The 16,440-nt window shown below is 55.4% G+C and overlaps 1 protein-coding gene across 1 annotated transcript in view; it reads right to left on the minus strand.

The window, feature by feature from the left end:
* Positions 1–11,142, minus strand: part of LOC144947957 (solute carrier family 2, facilitated glucose transporter member 9-like) — a 28,144-nt gene extending 17,002 nt beyond the window's left edge. Inside the window, exons 1-2 of the mRNA XM_078877394.1 lie at positions 11,047–11,142; positions 3,170–3,268 (exon numbers count right to left, since the gene is read on the minus strand). Of these exons, the coding sequence (XP_078733520.1) occupies positions 3,170–3,268; positions 11,047–11,070 (123 nt within the window). The 5' untranslated portion in view covers positions 11,071–11,142. The remainder of the gene's footprint in view (positions 1–3,169; positions 3,269–11,046) is intronic.
* Positions 11,143–16,440: the final 5,298 nt, after the last annotated feature.

Raw genomic sequence — 16,440 nt, forward strand, 5'->3', positions numbered from 1 at the left:
TCACATACTTGCATTTCCCATACATATGATAGATTCCTATTGATATGCATATTCTTTTGTCAAGGCGCCCTTTTCCCCCTCTTCCAACTTAGCTTATATATATGCTCCAAGCACGTGTGCTGTTTCATTCAGACGCTGTCGCCTCGACAGACCTGGTTTTCACCTGAGGACGGCTGCTTGCGTTGTGGCCGAAACGTCGTGAGAATTGTTTTATTATGTTTTATTTTTCTTATTTTATTACTTCCCTTCTACGTGACTTTACCGAAAGAACCAAGAAGATGTTGGGGATTGTTGCACGCCCCGACGTGTCCAGACGCGGTGGTTTCTCCTTACGGTGACAAGTGAATTGACCTTGAGAGGAGACAAGTGAATTGACCGTAAGAGGAGAGTGTCTGTGAATGCGTGTGTAGCAGTTAGCGCGCTGCGCTACGAACTTGGCGACCCGAGTTCGATTCCTGCTCACGGCCAACACCGGTGACGATTATTATGAAACCGGTCCTGCGCCTCACCTAGGTCGACTCAGCTTCAAATGAGTACCTGGTGCGGTATGTAAACATCGTCACTAGGGAGACAAAGGGGGTCAGGTGTGGTGTTGGTCACCCACCCCCTCGTGTGCCGTTCCGGTCTTCATAGGTGCTCGCTAACAGCACTTGCTCCAACAGTCTGTTAAGGCTTCACGGGGGATCTTTGTGTTTGACAACCTCATCCTCGCATCCAGGCTCTGGATGCGAGGATGAGGTCAATACACTGACGTTGGTTAAACTCAAACAAATAAAAAGGTACGGTTTAGTCCATCAGCCGTTTCACTTCTTGAGCAATATTGAATTTCTTTCCCACCGTACGTGCTAACCGGAGGTGCGGGGGAAGGACAGCAAACTAAACACAAAGTTCTCAAGAAGTGAGTTTGTTAATGTAGATGATTTACAAGTGCAAAGCTTCAGTGGCTTCCTAATATCGCAAGGAAGAGTCTTCCAGATGTCGTGCTTGAGATACGCGTCACACGCTGAAGTCGGTGTACAGTGGGAGCAAATGAGGAGACAGGGCGCTGATTGGCTGGTCGTTATTGTTGTCACAAAGGAGGTGGCGTGATGTCTGAGGATGGTAGCAGGTGGCAGGGAGTAATTAAGGGTGCAGGGTGCTGATTGGCCGAGAGGGGTTGTTGTCGGAGAATGGCGCCCAGTGTCTGGAAAAAAACATGCCACGTGGCAGCGGGGGCTGGGGGCGAGTGGCGTCGCGGGGGATGCCCCTGATTAATTGGGAATTAATTGGCTCGGGGATCAAGTCAGGGGTTTTCGAGGAGACAGGAGTTCGCGCCTGGGAGGAGACAGAGGATGGAGAGTCGGAGCAGCAGAGTAACAGTATAGGGTAGCAGTGTAGAAGCGTAGGGTAGCAGTGGAGAAGCGTAGGGTGCAGTGGAGAAGCGTAGGGTAGCAGAGGAGAAGCGTAGGGTAGCAGTGGAGAAGCGTAGGGTAGCAGTGGAGAAGCGTAGGGTAGCAGAGGAGAAGCGTAGGGTAGCAGTGGCGAAGCGTAGGGTAGCAGTGGAGAAGTGTGGGTAGCAGTGGAGAAGCGTAGGGTAGCAGTGGAGAAGCGTAGGGTAGCAGTGGAGCAGTGTAGAGTAGCAGTGAGATGACGAAGCCAGTAGGAAGCGGCTGGAGTGTGGGAAGAAAAGCTGATGTAGCTACGACGGAGTGGGACGGCGGAGCTGATAAAGAGCAGCCGAACTGTGGCGGAGCGAGTGGAGAGGAGAGTCGACGGAGGAGTGATGGGGAGCGAGCGAGGCAGGTGGAACGCGGCGAGCGAGCGGAGAGCGCGGAGGAGAACCGTGGATCGGTGTGAGCAGGAGGAACGTTGAGCGATGTTGGTTGAAGGAATGTTGAGCGAAATACGCGAAATAAAGTAACGAGGAAAGAGCACTACACAGACAGCTGTAGAAGCGCGGTGGGGGGAGTAGAGGGGGTAGTGGGGGGAGTGGAGGGGGTAGTGGGGGGAGTGGAGGGGGAGGGGGTAGTGGGGGGAGTGGAGGGGGTGGGGGGAGTGGAGGGGGGAGTGGAGGGGGAGGAGAGGGTGGGGGGAGTGGAGGGGGAGGGGGGAGTGGAGGGGGAGGCGGGGGTGGGGGGAGTGGAGGGGGAGGAGGGGGTGGGGGGGGTGGGGGGAGTGGAGGGGGTGGGGGGAGTGGAGGGGGAGGGGGGAATATAGGGGGAGGGGGGAGTGGAGGGAGTGGAGGGGGTGGGGGGAGTGGAGGGGGTGGGGGGAGGGGGGAGTGGAGGGGGTAGGGGGAGGGGGGAGTGGAGGGGGAGGGGGGAGTGGAGGAGGAGGGGGGAGTGGAGGAGGAGGGGGGAGTGGAGGAGGAGGGGGGAGTGGAGGGGGTGGGGGGAGTGGAGGGGGTGGGGGGAGTGGAGGGGGTGGGGGGAGTGGAGGGGGTGGGGGGAGTGGAGGGGGTGGGGGGAGTGGAGGGGGTGGGGGGAGTGGAGGGGGGGGGGAGGGGGTGGGGGGGAGTGGAGGGGGTGGGGGGGAGTGGAGGGGGTGGGGGGGGAGTGGAGGGGGTGGGGGGGAGTGGAGGGGGTGGGGGGGAGTGGAGGGGGTGGGGGGGAGTGGAGGGGGTGAGGGGGAGTGGAGGGGGTGGGGGGGAGTGGAGGGGGTGAGTGGAGGGGGTGGGGTGAGTGGAGGGGGTGGGGGGAGTGGAGGGGGTGGGGGGAGTGGAGGGGGTGGGGAGAGTGGAGGGGGTGCGGGGAGTGGAGGGGGTGGGGGGGAGTGGAGGGGGTGGGGGGGAGTGGAGGGGGTGGGGGGGAGTGGAGGGGGTGGGGGGGTGGGGGGGAGTGGAGGGGAGTGGGGGGGTGGAGGGGAGTGGGGGGGGTGGGGGGGAGTGGGGGGGGTGGGGGGGAGTGGGGGGGGTGGGGGGGAGTGGGGGGAGTGGGGGGGGGTGGGGGGGAGTGGGGGGGGTGGGGGGGAGTGGGGGGGGTGGGGGGGAGTGGGGGGGGTGGGGGGGAGTGGGGGGGGTGGGGGGGTGGGGGGGAGTGGGGGGGTGGGGGGGAGTGGGGGGGTGGGGGGGAGTGGGGGGGTGGGGGGGAGTGGGGGGGTGGGGGGGAGTGTGCTCTGTGCGTGCTGTGTGCGTGTGTGCTGTGTATGCGTGCTGTATGCGTGTGTGCTGTGAACGGTAACGGAGAGGCACCTTTGTGGGGACGTTGATCAAGGAGAGGTTGAACCCGCACTGGAAACTGCCGCCTATCCCCGCAGCGAGCGCCATGAGCAGCAGGCGCACGGACGGCGTCTGCCAAGCAACGGCAACCGCGGACTGGAAGTGAGTGAATGGGCAAGTGTAGAGTGAGTGAGTAGGCGAGTGTAGAGTGAGTGAGTGAATGGGCAAGTGTAGAGTGAGTGAGTGAGTGAATGGGCAAGTGTAGAGTGAGTGAGTGAATTGGCGAGTGTAGAGTGAGTGAGTGAGTAGGCGAGTGTAGAGTGAGTGAGTGAATGGGCAAGTGTAGAGTGAGTGAGTGGGCGAGTGTAGAGTAAGTGAATGAGCGAGTGTAGAGTGAGTGAGTGTAGAGTAAGTGAGTGAGTGGGCGAGTGTAGAGTGAGTGAGTGAATGGGCGAGTGTAGAGTGAGTGAGTGGGCGAGTGTAGAGTAAGTGAATGAGCGAGTGTAGAGTGAGTGAGTGTAGAGTAAGTGAGTGAGTGGGCGAGTGTAGAGTGAGTGAGTGAATGGGCGAGTGTAGAGTGAGTGAATGGGCGAGTGTAGAGTGAGTGAATAGGCGAGTGTAGAGTGAGTGAGTGGGCGAGTGTAGAGTGAGTGAGTGAGTGGGCGAGTGTAAAGTGAGTGAATGGGCGAGTGTAGAGTGAGTGAGTGGGCGATTGTAGAGTGAGTGAGTGAATGGGCAAGTGGAGAGTGAGTGAGTGGGCGAGTGTAGAGTGAGTGAGTGAGTGGGCGAGTGTAGAGTGAGTGAGTGGGCGAGTGTAGAGTGAGTGAGTGAGTGGGCGAGTGTAGAGTGAGTGAGTGGGCGAGTGTAGAGTGAGTGAGTGGGCGAGTGTAGAGTGAGTGAGTGGGCGATTGTAGAGTGAGTGAGTGAGTGGGCGAGTGTAGAGTGAGTGAGTGAATGGGCGAGTGTAGCGTGAGTGAGTGAGTGGGCGAGTGTAGAGTGAGTGGGCGAGTGTAGAGTGAGTGAGTGAATGGGCGAGTGTAGAGTGAGTGAGTGAATGTGCGATTGTGGAGTGAGTGAGTGGGCGAGTGTAGAGTGAGTGCGTGGGCGAGTGTAGAGTGAGTGGGCGAGTGTAGAGTGAGTGAGTGGGCGAGTGTAGAGTGAGTGAATGGGCAAGTGTAGGGCGAGTGTAGAGTGAGTGGGCGAGTGTAGAGTGAGTGAGTGAGTGGGCGAGTGTAGAGTGAGTGAGTGGGCGAGTGTAGAGTGAGTGAATGGGCGAGTGTAGAGTGAGTGAATGGGCGAGTGTAGAGTGAGTGAGTAGGCGAGTGTAGAGTGAGTGAGTGAGTAGGCGAGTGTAGAGTGAGTGAGTGGGCGAGTGTAGAGTGAGTGAGTGAGTAGGCGAGTGTAGAGTGAGTGAGTAGGCGAGTGTAGAGTGAGTGAGTGGGCGAGTGTAGAGTGAGTGAATGGGCGAGTGTAGAGTGAGTGAGTGAGTAGGCAAGTGTAGAGTGAGTGAGTGGGCGAGTGTAGAGTGAGTTAGTGGGCGAGTGTAGAGTGAGTGAGTGGGCGAGTGTAGAGTGAGTGAGTGGGCGAGTGTAGAGTGAGTGAGTAGGCGAGTGTAGAGTGAGTGAGTGGGCGAGTGTAGAGTGAGTGAGTGGGCGAGTGTAGAGTGAGTGAGTGGGCGAGTGTAGAGTGAGTGAGTGGGCGAGTGTAGAGTGAGTGAGTGAGTGTAGAGTAAGTGGGCGAGTGTAGAGTGGACGAGTGTAGAGTGAGTGAGTGGGCGAGTGTAGAGTGAGTGGGCGGGTGTAGAGTGAGTGAGTGGGCGAGTGTAGAGTGAGTGAGTGGGCGAGTGTAGAGTGAGTGAGTGGGCGAGTGTAGAGTGAGTGAGTGAATGGGCGAGTGTAGAGTGAGTGAGTGGGCGAGTGTAGAGTGAGTGAGTGAGTGAGTGGGCGAGTGTAGAGTGAGTGAGTGAGTGGGCGAGTGTAGAGTGAGTGAGTGGTTGAGTGTAGAGTGAGTGGGCGAGTGTAGAGTGAGTGAGTGTAGAGTGAGTGGGCGAGTGTAGAGTGAGTGAGTGGGCGAGTGTAGAGTGAGTGAGTGCAGAGTGAGTGAGTGGGCGAGTGTAGAGTGAGTGAATGGGCGAGTGTAGAGTGAGTGAGTGGGCGAGTGTAGAGTGAGTGAGTGGGCGAGTGTAGAGTGAGTGAGCGAGTGGGCGAGTGTAGAGTGAGCGAGTGGGCGAGTGTAGAGTGAGCTAGTGTAGAGTGAGTGAGCGGGTGAGTGTAGAGTGAGTGAATAAGTGGGCGAGTGTAGAGTGAGTGAGTGTAGAGTGAGTGGGCGAGTGTAGAGTGAGTGGGTGGGTGTAGAGTGAGTGATTGGGCGAGTGTAGAGTGAGTGAGTGTAGAGTGAGTGAGTGGGCGAGTGTAGAGTGAGTGAGTGGGCGAGTGTAGAGTGAGTGAGTGAATGGGTGAGTGTAGAGTGAGTGAGTGGGCGAGTGTAGAGTGAGTGAGTGAGTGAGTGAGTGGGCGAGTGTAGAGTGAGTGAGTGAGTGGTCGAGTGTAGAGTGAGTGAGTGAGTGGGCGAGTGTAGAGTGAGTGTAGAGTGAGTGGGCGAGTGTAGAGTGAGTGAGTGGGCGAGTGTAGAGTGAGTGAGTGGGCGAGTGTAGAGTGAGCGAGTGGGCGAGTGTAGAGTGAGCGAGTGGGCGAGTGTAGAGTGAACGAGTGGGCGAGTGTAGAGTGAGCTAGTGTAGAGTGAGTGAGCGGGTGAGTGTAGAGTGAGTGAATAAGTGGGCGAGTGTAGAGTGAGTGAGTGTAGAGTGAGTGGGCGAGTGTAGAGTGAGTGGGTGGGTGTAGAGTGAGTGATTGGGCGAGTGTAGAGTGAGTGAGTGTAGAGTGAGTGAGTGGGCGAGTGTAGAGTGAGTGAGTGGGCGAGTGTAGAGTGAGTGAGTGAATGGGTGAGTGTAGAGTGAGTGAGTGGGCGAGTGTAGAGTGAGTGAGTGAGTGAGTGGGCGAGTGTAGAGTGAGTGGGCGAGTGTAGAGTGAGTGAGTGAGTGGGTGAGTGTAGAGTGAGTGAGTGAGTGGGCGAGTGTAGAGTGAGTGAGTGAGTGGTCGAGTGTAGAGTGAGTGAGTGAGTGGGCGAGTGTAGAGTGAGTGAGTGTAGAGTGAGTGGGCGAGTGTAGAGTGAGTGAGTGGGCGAGTGTAGAGTGAGTGAGTGGGCGAGTGTAGAGTCAGTGAGTGGGCGAGTGTAGAGTGAGCGAGTGGGCGAGTGTAGAGTGAGCGAGTGGGCGAGTGTAGAGTGAACTAGTGTAGAGTGAGTGAGTGGGTGAGTGTAGAGTGAGTGAGTGTAGAGTGAGTGAGTGAGTGGGTGAGTGTAGAGTGAGTGAATGGGCGAGTGTAGAGTGAGTGAGTGGGCGAGTGTAGAGTGAGTGAGTGGGCGAGTGTAGAGTGAGCGAGTGGGCGAGTGTAGAGTGAGCGAGTGGGCGAGTGTAGAGTGAGCTAGTGTAGAGTGAGTGAGTGGGTGAGTGTAGAGTGAGTGAATGAGTAGGCGAGTGTAGAGTGAGTGAGTGTAGAGTGAGTGGGCGAGTGTCGAGTGAGTGGGCGGGTGTAGAGTGAGTGAGTGTAGAGTGAGTGAGTGGGCGAGTGTAGAGTGAGTGAGTGGGCGAGTGTAGAGTGAGTGAGTGGGCGAGTGTAGAGTGAGTGAGTGAATGGGCGAGTGTAGAGTGAGTGAGTGGGTGAGTGTAGAGTGAGTGAGCGAGTGGGCGAGTGTAGAGTGAGTGAGTGTAGAGTGAGTGGGTGAGTGTAGAGTGAGTGAATCAGTGGGCGAGTGTAGAGTGAGTGAGTGGGCGAGTGTAGAGTGAGTGAATGGGCGAGTGTAGAGTGAGTGAGTGGGTGAGTGGAGATTGAGTGAGTGAGTGGGCGAGTGTAGAGTGAGTGAGTGGGCGAGTGTAGAGTGAGTGAGTGAATGGGCGAGTGTAGAGTGAGTGAGTGAATGGGCGAGTGTAGAGTGAGTGGGCGAGTGTAGAGTGAGTGGGCGAGTGTAGAGTGAGTGAGTGAATGGGCGAGTGTAGAGTGAGTGAGTGGGCGAGTGTAGAGTGAGTGAGTGAATGGGCGAGTGGTACGTGAATGGGCATTCCTGTTGTAATGCGAGCGTAAATGGGGTTTGCTGCTGGGCTCTGGCCCAATCACACGGGCCGGGGTATTGGGGGGCGGAGCCAGTATGGGAAGGCCGGATCTAACGATCCGGAAGGGGAGGAGTCAGGATCACGTAGGAAACAGGATATAAGGGGGAGCCCGGAAGGGATCGGGGTCAGTTGCGGGAGTAAAGAGGCTGAGCCACGTTGGGTGGCGAGAGGGGATCCGCGCCATCGGCCACTTGGCCGAAGGACCTTCAGCACGCCGTCGGCCAGGGGTGTGCAGAATGAGGGAGTGGATGAGCTATTGGAGGGGCACGTGAGCAGACGCTGGTCCGCTGTCAGGACCAGCGGGGTGTGAGGAAGAGCGGAGGAGTTGACGAGGGAGCGTGTGCGGGGCGCGCACGAGGAGAGGAGCTGACGAAGGAGCACGTACGGGGCACGCGCGAGGAGCGTGCGGGGCGCGCGCGAGGAGACGCTGGTCCGCGGTCAGGACCTGCGGGGTGCGGAGAAAGAAACTAAATAAAAGACCAACGGAGACCAGCAGTGCCTGACGAAGTCTTTTATTACACTTGTAATAAAGGACTCTTCCACTGTGTCTGTCTCCGTTGTCCTTTATTTGGGTTCTTACAACTTTGCCCCACACGGCCCTCGCTCAGAGCCTTCCGCTTGGCAGCTTGACAGCTGCCGTCGCTCACGTAGCCTTTTCTCCCCGCTCCCGATGCAGCTCCGCTGCAGGCTTCCCTCTTAGCCTCTCCGCCCTTGTGCAGTCTCTCAGCTGCTCTCGCTGCAGCCCCACCGCTGCTCTCCGTTCCACCCGTGCCCGGACACCGCTGGCCGACGGTGCCGAGTCCCACCGCGTGGCGATCGCGCCACTCTTCACCCTCTGCCCTGCGTGGCCTCCTCCTGTCTTTATTCTCACACTCTCCTCCCGTCTCTTCCGGTTACCGCCCTTAAGAGCTTACCCCTCTCCCCCACGTGACCTAACCCCTCCCCCCGTGACGTCATATCCGCGAGGCCGTTTACGCCCGCATTACACCACCCTCCCCCGTGGAGAAAATTCCAGCCGTCCTCGGCTGAACAACAACAACAAGTAATGCGAGCGACCAGCAACCATCAGACATGCAAGGACAACGAAGCATACAATAAATATAACAATAACAACAAGAACAGTATCAATCAACGAAAAGTAAGGGACTTCGACCGCGTGCGGGTCGCCGGCCCGTCCCGGACGGGCGGCGGCCCCCCTGCAGACCGAGAACGCGACGGGGTTTTAAGAGCGACAGGATCAAGACTTCCTGTCGCTATTGGAGGCCCGCCAACGCCACGGTCCCGTTTCCCCGAAGGGCCAGAGTCCGGGGTGTCCCGCAATCGTGTCCGCGGCGGGGTCGGAAGGGCGGCGGGGCTCGGCGTCCCCGCAGCCGTGGTAAGCCTACCCCGAGCAGAGTCCCCTGTCTCCTGCAGTGTCACGGCCGGCTTGTCTGTCCTGGAGGATCCTTCCGCGGCACGTCTGCTGTCGAGGCCTCCTGCTGGGGCGGACCTGGGATACGGGCCCAGCAGTCCCTGGCGTAATGGCCCTTACGACCGCAGCGGAAGCACTCGATGTCGTTGCGCCGGGCCGCAGGCCCCCCATCCCGACGCTCCCGCGTCGGCGGCGCAGATCGCGGCCCCGGTCCACCGCGGGCTGACCACTGAGCAGAGGCGGCTGTCAGCTCCTGCGGGCCCCCCCCGTCAGGAACGTACACCGCCTTCTTGGGATCCCAACCCACGGCACCTCCCTCGATGATGGGCCCCCCCGTCCACGCCGTGACTTGCTTCCAACGGCGTAGGTTAAACTGGGCATCAAGACACTTTGCGGCTGCCCGGGATGTCAGCTTTTCGTGGCCACATACCGGCATAGGGATCCCCAAATCCCGGGACAGCTCGAGCATTTTGCCCAAAATGAGGGGTTCGAGTAGGTCAGGCTCCGTCTCCGGGTATGCGGCCATGGCTAACTCCAAGACAGCACCCCTGTATGCCACCGGCGACTCCTCGGGTGCTCGCTGGCGTTGAACAAACCGGCGGTGAGCATCATCCGGCGGCTCGTATGCATCTGCCATCTCGTCGAAAACTCCTCTCAACGTTTTCTTTTTCTCGGCCTTTATAGAACGGAAGAATCGCACCGACTCGTCGTCGAGAAGAGTTGGTAGAACCTCCAGGGCCTCTGCGTCAGTCCACCTGGCGGAGCGCACCGCCGCCAAAAATCTGCAGGCGAAAGCACTCCAATCGCCACCGATGGAGAATTCTTTAACAGTTGTCAGATGACGGCTGCGACTCCTCGCTGCACCGTCCTCAGCAGATGACTCATCACACGGCATATTCAAAATGGCGTCGCATCGCAACGTGTAGAAGATGGCGGCTCCCCGCCGCGGAGAGCGCAAGATGGCGGCTTCCCGCCGTTCTTCCCCTGCCACGCCCAAGATGGCGTCTTCGTGCCGCGTGGCAGATGGCGCTGGCAGCGCAGGCAATGCCGAGGCCTGCGGATCACCACCGGGCCTCCCCGACGCCGTCGCCGGCGTGACGAGGTCGCACAGTTGCGCCAGCACGGTTTTCAAGGTCTCCAGCTGCGCCGCCATCTGCATCCATCGTAAGTCCGCGTCCTCCCGGGCGGACGGGTCCACCGACGCGGCGACATCTTGTACTCCCGGACCCGCACTCGTTCCCGCTCGGATCTCCTCCTCCATCGCAGGCAGGTCCACCGCCTGAGAAAGGTCGTCGTCGTCGGACGATGTAGCAGACGATGGTGCAGGAATATTCTTTCTTCTGAGCTGTTTTGACATGCCGTTTCACTTCTGACACCAGTGTAATAAAGGACTCTTCCACTGTGTCTGTCTCCGTTGTCCTTTATTTGGGTTCTTACAACTTTGCCCCACACGGCCCTCGCTCAGAGCCTTCCGCTTGGCAGCTTGACAGCTGCCGTCGCTCACGTAGCCTTTTCTCCCCGCTCCCGATGCAGCTCCGCTGCAGGCTTCCCTCTTAGCCTCTCCGCCCTTGTGCAGTCTCTCAGCTGCTCTCGCTGCAGCCCCACCGCTGCTCTCTGTTCCACCCGTGCCCGGACACCGCTGGCCGACGGTGCCGAGTCCCACCGCGTGGCGATCGCGCCACTCTTCACCCTCTGCCCTGCGTGGCCTCCTCCTGTCTTTATTCTCACACTCTCCTCCCGTCTCTTCCGGTTACCGCCCTTAAGAGCTTACCCCTCTCCCCCACGTGACCTAACCCCTCCCCCCGTGACGTCATATCCGCGAGGCCGTTTACGCCCGCATTACACACTGTTAACCCCTTACCAGTGCCCTACTTTATTACAGACCAATTCAGACCCTTATTGGTAACCCCGTGCACTTATAAATCTCAGTGTTCATCCACAAAGTCCCATCACAAGGGAGAAACACAAAGTAATTTGTTTTGCTCGTATTAAAACGACTGTACGCCATATGGACCTGAAAACTCAACTTCCATGTACAAGAATACGGGTAAGCCGTATGGGTTGCCCAGCATGTATGTGACGGTGAGTGGTGGAGGTGGCTGATGGTGCTAGGTGGTGGTGGTAGTACTGCTATGGGTGGAGGTAGGTTGTGGTATAAGAGGTGGGTGATGGTAGAGGTGGTGGTATGAGTGTGGGTGATTGTGGTGGAATGAGTGTGGGTGATTGTGGTGGAATGAGTGGAGGTGAATAATGATGGTGGTGGTGGTAGTAGGAGTCGTATGACTTGTAGTCCTGCAGGAGGAGTCGTGGTAGAAGCGGTGCTGCGTGTACCCTGCTGAGCTGCTCGGGCTGCATCTCTCCACAGGCTGCGAGCAGCTCCCCGTCTCCGCGGCGTTCCCGACTGAGCCGCCAACCGACGACTCCTCCACCCCTTCACACACACGACACAGGTCGCCGAATTCACTCCCCCCCTCGATCGCCGAAATCACCCCCTCTCGATCGCCATTTCCAGCACCGCAAGGGCTGCCTCAGTGGCGCACTCATGGGGTAGGGGGCTGCTCCCCCTCTCTTACCACGCAGCTCCTCTCACCCCTCTCTCGATCTCCCAACTCCGCCACCCGCAAGCTCTCAATCAGCTCTCATTCTGACCAACCCCCTCGGCACCGCAGCTGCTACAGCTGCCCGGCGTATTGCACGAAGCTGCGTCTCTGTGTGCGTGCCCCGAGTGCATGTAGGGGGAGCGGTGGCGCAGCGGTTAGCGCGCCTGCGCTACGAACCCCGGCCACCCGAGTTCGAGTCCTGTTCACGGCCACCAACGCCAGTGACGGTTATCTGAACCGGTGCTGTGCCTCCCCTAAGTCGACTCGGCCTCAAATGAGTATCTGGTGCGGTGTGTAGTAAACATCGCCACTGGGGAGACAAAGGCGGTCGAGCGTGGTGCTGGCCACCCACCCCTCGTGTGCCGTGCCGGCCTTCATAGGTGCTCGCTAACAGCACTTGGCCCAACAGTGTGTTAAGGCTACACGGGGGATCTGTGTCTTGTTCTGTGTTTGAAGGGGGCAGGATGGCGCGCATTGGTGAGCGCGCTGCGCTCCTAACCCCTCGAATCGAGTTCGACTCCCGCTCACGGCCATCACCAACATCGACGGCGAATATCCGAATCTTGCCGGACCTCCGCGAGCTCGACTCGGCCTTTAAATGAGTACGGTAGCTGGGTCGCTGTGTACAACATCAGCACTGGGGAGACAAATGCGGGCCGGGTGTAGTTCTGGCCGACTCACACGTCACACCCCCCCCCCCCCCCCGAATTAAACACTGCACGGCTCGAGTCCATTCGTGACCACCGGCAACTCCCACAAACATTTAAAACTTCTCAATGGGACCTTTTTTTGTCAATATCAAAGTATGAAAAAACAAGAATAAAAACTAACAATAAGTTTTACCCTTTTTGGCAATAAAACAGGTGTTAAGATCTTCTTGGTTCTTTCGGTAAAGTCACGTAGAAGGGAAGTAATAAAATAATAAAAATAAAACATAATAAAACAATTCTCACGACGTTTCGGCCACAACGCAAGCAGCCATCCTCAGGCGAAGAATGAAACACCCCAAGCTTGGAGCGTATATTTAAGCTGGGTTAGAGGGGGGGGAGGTGGGAAGAAGAGCGCCTAAACAAAATAATTTGCATATCAAGAGGAATTCAGCATATGGAAAATGCGTAGGAGGTGGGCGGGGGGGGTTCCAAATCAATACTATGCCCGTGCATTATGCAGGATTAGCAGCATCAAAGGGGGGGGGGGGGGGGAAGGGGGGGAGCATTAACAAAGGAAAGGAATGTTAATAGTATGTAGCTGTAGTTACTAAACAACCACGTAAAAAACTACAGTATAAACTGCATGACAAACTAAAGTATAAACTACATAGCATCATCAGTAAACTTACTATACTCTACAATAAGCTGAGTTACTAACAGTAAGTAATACATGAAAAATTCTACGTTGTAAAAAATTATATAATATGCTTCCATCTAAACTTTATTCTCTTACATCACACGCGTCTATACCGTACTATATACTTCCATAGGCAAAACCAACATTAAATTACATACTGTATTGCTATAAACCACCCTATACCTTATACATTTTTAATATAACACTATGTATTATTCTACCCACCCTAATGTGTATCAAAATGGTTTATTACGTCCTTCCAGTGATTGCTAAGCCAGAATCCATCTTCTCGGTTAAAATTGTCTCTGTGTTTGTAAATGTGGATCGCCTCATGTACGAATCTCTCATGATAGCCAGATGGCTTGCAGAGAACCTCTGTCTTGGAGAAGTCAATGTCATGTGAGCCCACTGAGTTGTAACAGTGATCTGCCACGGCTGAGGTGTTTGTCCTACAGTGTTTCAGGTCAGCTTTATGTTCACGGATGCGACATGTCTCGGACCGCATCCGTGAACATAAAGCTGACCTGAAACACTGTAGGACAAACACCTCAGCCGTGGCAGATCACTGTTACAACTCAGTGGGCTCACATGACATTGACTTCTCCAAGACAGAGGTTCTCTGCAAGCCATCTGGCTATCATGAGAGATTCGTACATGAGGCGATCCACATTTACAAACACAGAGACAATTTTAACCGAGAAGATGGATTCTGGCTTAGCAATCACTGGAAGGACGTAATAAACCATTTTGATACACATTAGGGTGGGTAGAATAATACATAGTGTTATATTAAAAATGTATAAGGTATAGGGTGGTTTATAGCAATACAGTATGTAATTTAATGTTGGTTTTGCCTATGGAAGTATATAGTACGGTATAGACGCGTGTGATGTAAGAGAATAAAGTTTAGATGGAAGCATATTATATAATTTTTTACAACGTAGAATTTTTCATGTATTACTTACTGTTAGTAACTCAGCTTATTGTAGAGTATAGTAAGTTTACTGATGATGCTATGTAGTTTATACTTTAGTTTGTCATGCAGTTTATACTGTAGTTTTTTACGTGGTTGTTTAGTAACTACAGCTACATACTATTAACATTCCTTTCCTTTGTTAATGCTCCCCCCCTTCCCCCCCCCCCTTTGATGCTGCTAATCCTGCATAATGCACGGGCATAGTATTGATTTGGAACCCCCCCCGCCCACCTCCTACGCATTTTCCATATGCTGAATTCCTCTTGATATGCAAATTATTTTGTTTAGGCGCTCTTCTTCCCACCTCCCCCCCCTCTAACCCAGCTTAAATATACGCTCCAAGCTTGGGGTGTTTCATTCTTCGCCTGAGGATGGCTGCTTGCGTTGTGGCCGAAACGTCGTGAGAATTGTTTTATTATGTTTTATTTTTATTATTTTATTACTTCCCTTCTACGTGACTTTACCGAAAGAACCAAGAAGATGAATCCCTGCAGTCACGAAAGCTTTAAATCGAAATTTAGGTGTTAAGATGTTCAAACACCAAACAGAAACCTTTATCAAGAAATCATGTCTGCATTAACCGCACGTCCTTGTGGTGAACTTGCAAACACAACCATGCTCTGGTGAGACGAGGTTGCCTATGGCGCCCCCCAACAACATAGTGTGTGGTTGTGCGGGGCCGCCACAGGCGCCTGCGGCGCCCCCCAACAACCACAGCCTGCGGCACCCCCCAACAACCACAGCGTGCGGCGGCCCTGAACAACCACAGCGTGCGGCGGCCCCCAACAGACTGGTCAAGTAAATCCTTACGATCCACTTGCACAGCGTGCGGTGGGCCTTCATCCAGCAGTGGATTTAAGCACCAAAAAACCTCGAGTACTAATGTAATGGACAGAGCACGGCTCTCCCTCAGGGCAGCAGTGGAGAGAGCACGGGGGTCCCTCAGGGCAGCCGTGGACAGAGCACGGCTCTCCCTCAGGGCAGCAGTGGACAGAGCACGGCTCTCCCTCAGGGCAGCAGTGGACAGAGCACGGCTCTCCCTCGAGCCAGCAGTGGAGAGAGCACGGCTCTCCCTTAGGGCAGCAGTGGACAGAGCACGGCTCTCCCTCAGGGCAGCAGTGGACAGAGCACGGCTCTCCCTCAGGGCAGCAGTGGACAGAGCACGGCTCTCCCTCAGGGCAGCAGTGAACAGAGCACGGCTCTCCCTCAGGGCAGCAGTGGACAGAGCACGGCTCTCCCTCAGGGCAGCAGTGGACAGAGCACGGCTCTCCCTCAGGGCAGCAGTGGACAGAGCACGGCTCTCCCTCAGGGCAGCAGTGGACAGAGCACGGCTCTCCCTCAGGGCAGCAGTGGACAGAGCACGGCTCTCCCTCAGGGCAGCAGTGGACAGAGCACGGCTCTCAGGGCAGCAGTGGACAGAGCACGGCTCTCCCTCGGGGCAGCAGTGGACAGAGCACGGCTCTCCCTCGAGCCAGCAGTGGAGAGAGCACGGCTCTCCCTTAGGGCAGCAGTGGACAGAGCACGGCTCTCCCTCAGGGCAGCAGTGGACAGAGCACGGCTCTCCCTCAGGGCAGCAGTGGACAGAGCACGGCTCTCCCTCAGGGCAGCAGTGGACAGAGCACGGCTCTCCCTCAGGGCAGCAGTGAACAGAGCACGGCTCTCCCTCAGGGCAGCAGTGCTGTGTGTGTCTGTATGTAGATACTTGCTGTGTGTGTCCGTATGTCGATACCGTGTTTTTAAATGCCACAAAACAGGTTCATGCGGATCCTGTCTGCGTGCTCTGATGAGCGAGAAAAACAACTAACTTCAGGAGACGAATCGCCTGCTTCCCATATCTGTACCTCCACATAGAAAACCACACACTTGTTATTCATGACATCAACCACATGGGTGTTCTGGCAATCAATTCCGTAACATCATCGGTTGAACACAAAAGTAAGTACTGGACGGGTTTCGAGTTTCAATGTCTCATCAGCAGCAGAATAAGAGGCTTGCTTTATACTCTTAGGTTTTTTCGGTAAAGTCACGTAGGTAAAAAATAAAAATAGAAGTAATAATAAAAATAAAATAATAAATCATGACGTTTCGGAGGCAACACAAGTCTCCGTCATCAGGTGAATCACTTGATGCAGTAAATTTAGCTGTGACGGTCCCACCTGATGACGGTGACTTGTGTTGCCTCCGAAACGTCGTGATTTATTATTTTATTTCTATTTTTAATTTTATTTTTTACCTACGTGACTTTACCGAAAAAACCTAAGAGTATGAATCTTTGCAGTCACGAAAGCTTCAAATCTAGAATAGGCTTGCTTGACCCAATGCGGGTGAAATGGCAGTTGTCTTGAGACGCGTGCCTCTGGAATGTAAAAGAGACGATGATGTCTGTTTGGAGACATTGCCCGGAATGCTGCCGCTGCTGCAGTGACGCACAATGGTATGCAAGGTGTGTCGAATGCGTCGTTGAAAAGATGGGGATGGTTTAGTTTCATTTGGATGTGTTTGTGTGATGTGTTTACCTTTCTTTTACTTTGCAATCCCATTGTGTGTTGTTGTACTGCCTGTTGTTAGTAACGCTCTTAAGCCGCCCCGACTGGACATCTGTGAAAAAGAGCTTTACAGCTCATCGGATTCCTCCAGTGGAGATACATTTTCTGATTTTGAGTGTGTTTTTACTTCATGGAGGGACAGGTGTGTGAAGAAGGTCGATTATCTGCGTGATTATTTATTTTGTTGCTGCTGCTGCCAATATTTTTCCACGACTAAACATATCTATTTATGTATTTATTTATTTATTTTTCCAGG

Source organism: Lampetra fluviatilis, chromosome 47 (assembly GCF_964198595.1).
Source record: "Lampetra fluviatilis chromosome 47, kcLamFluv1.1, whole genome shotgun sequence".
NCBI lineage: Eukaryota > Metazoa > Chordata > Hyperoartia > Petromyzontiformes > Petromyzontidae > Lampetra > Lampetra fluviatilis.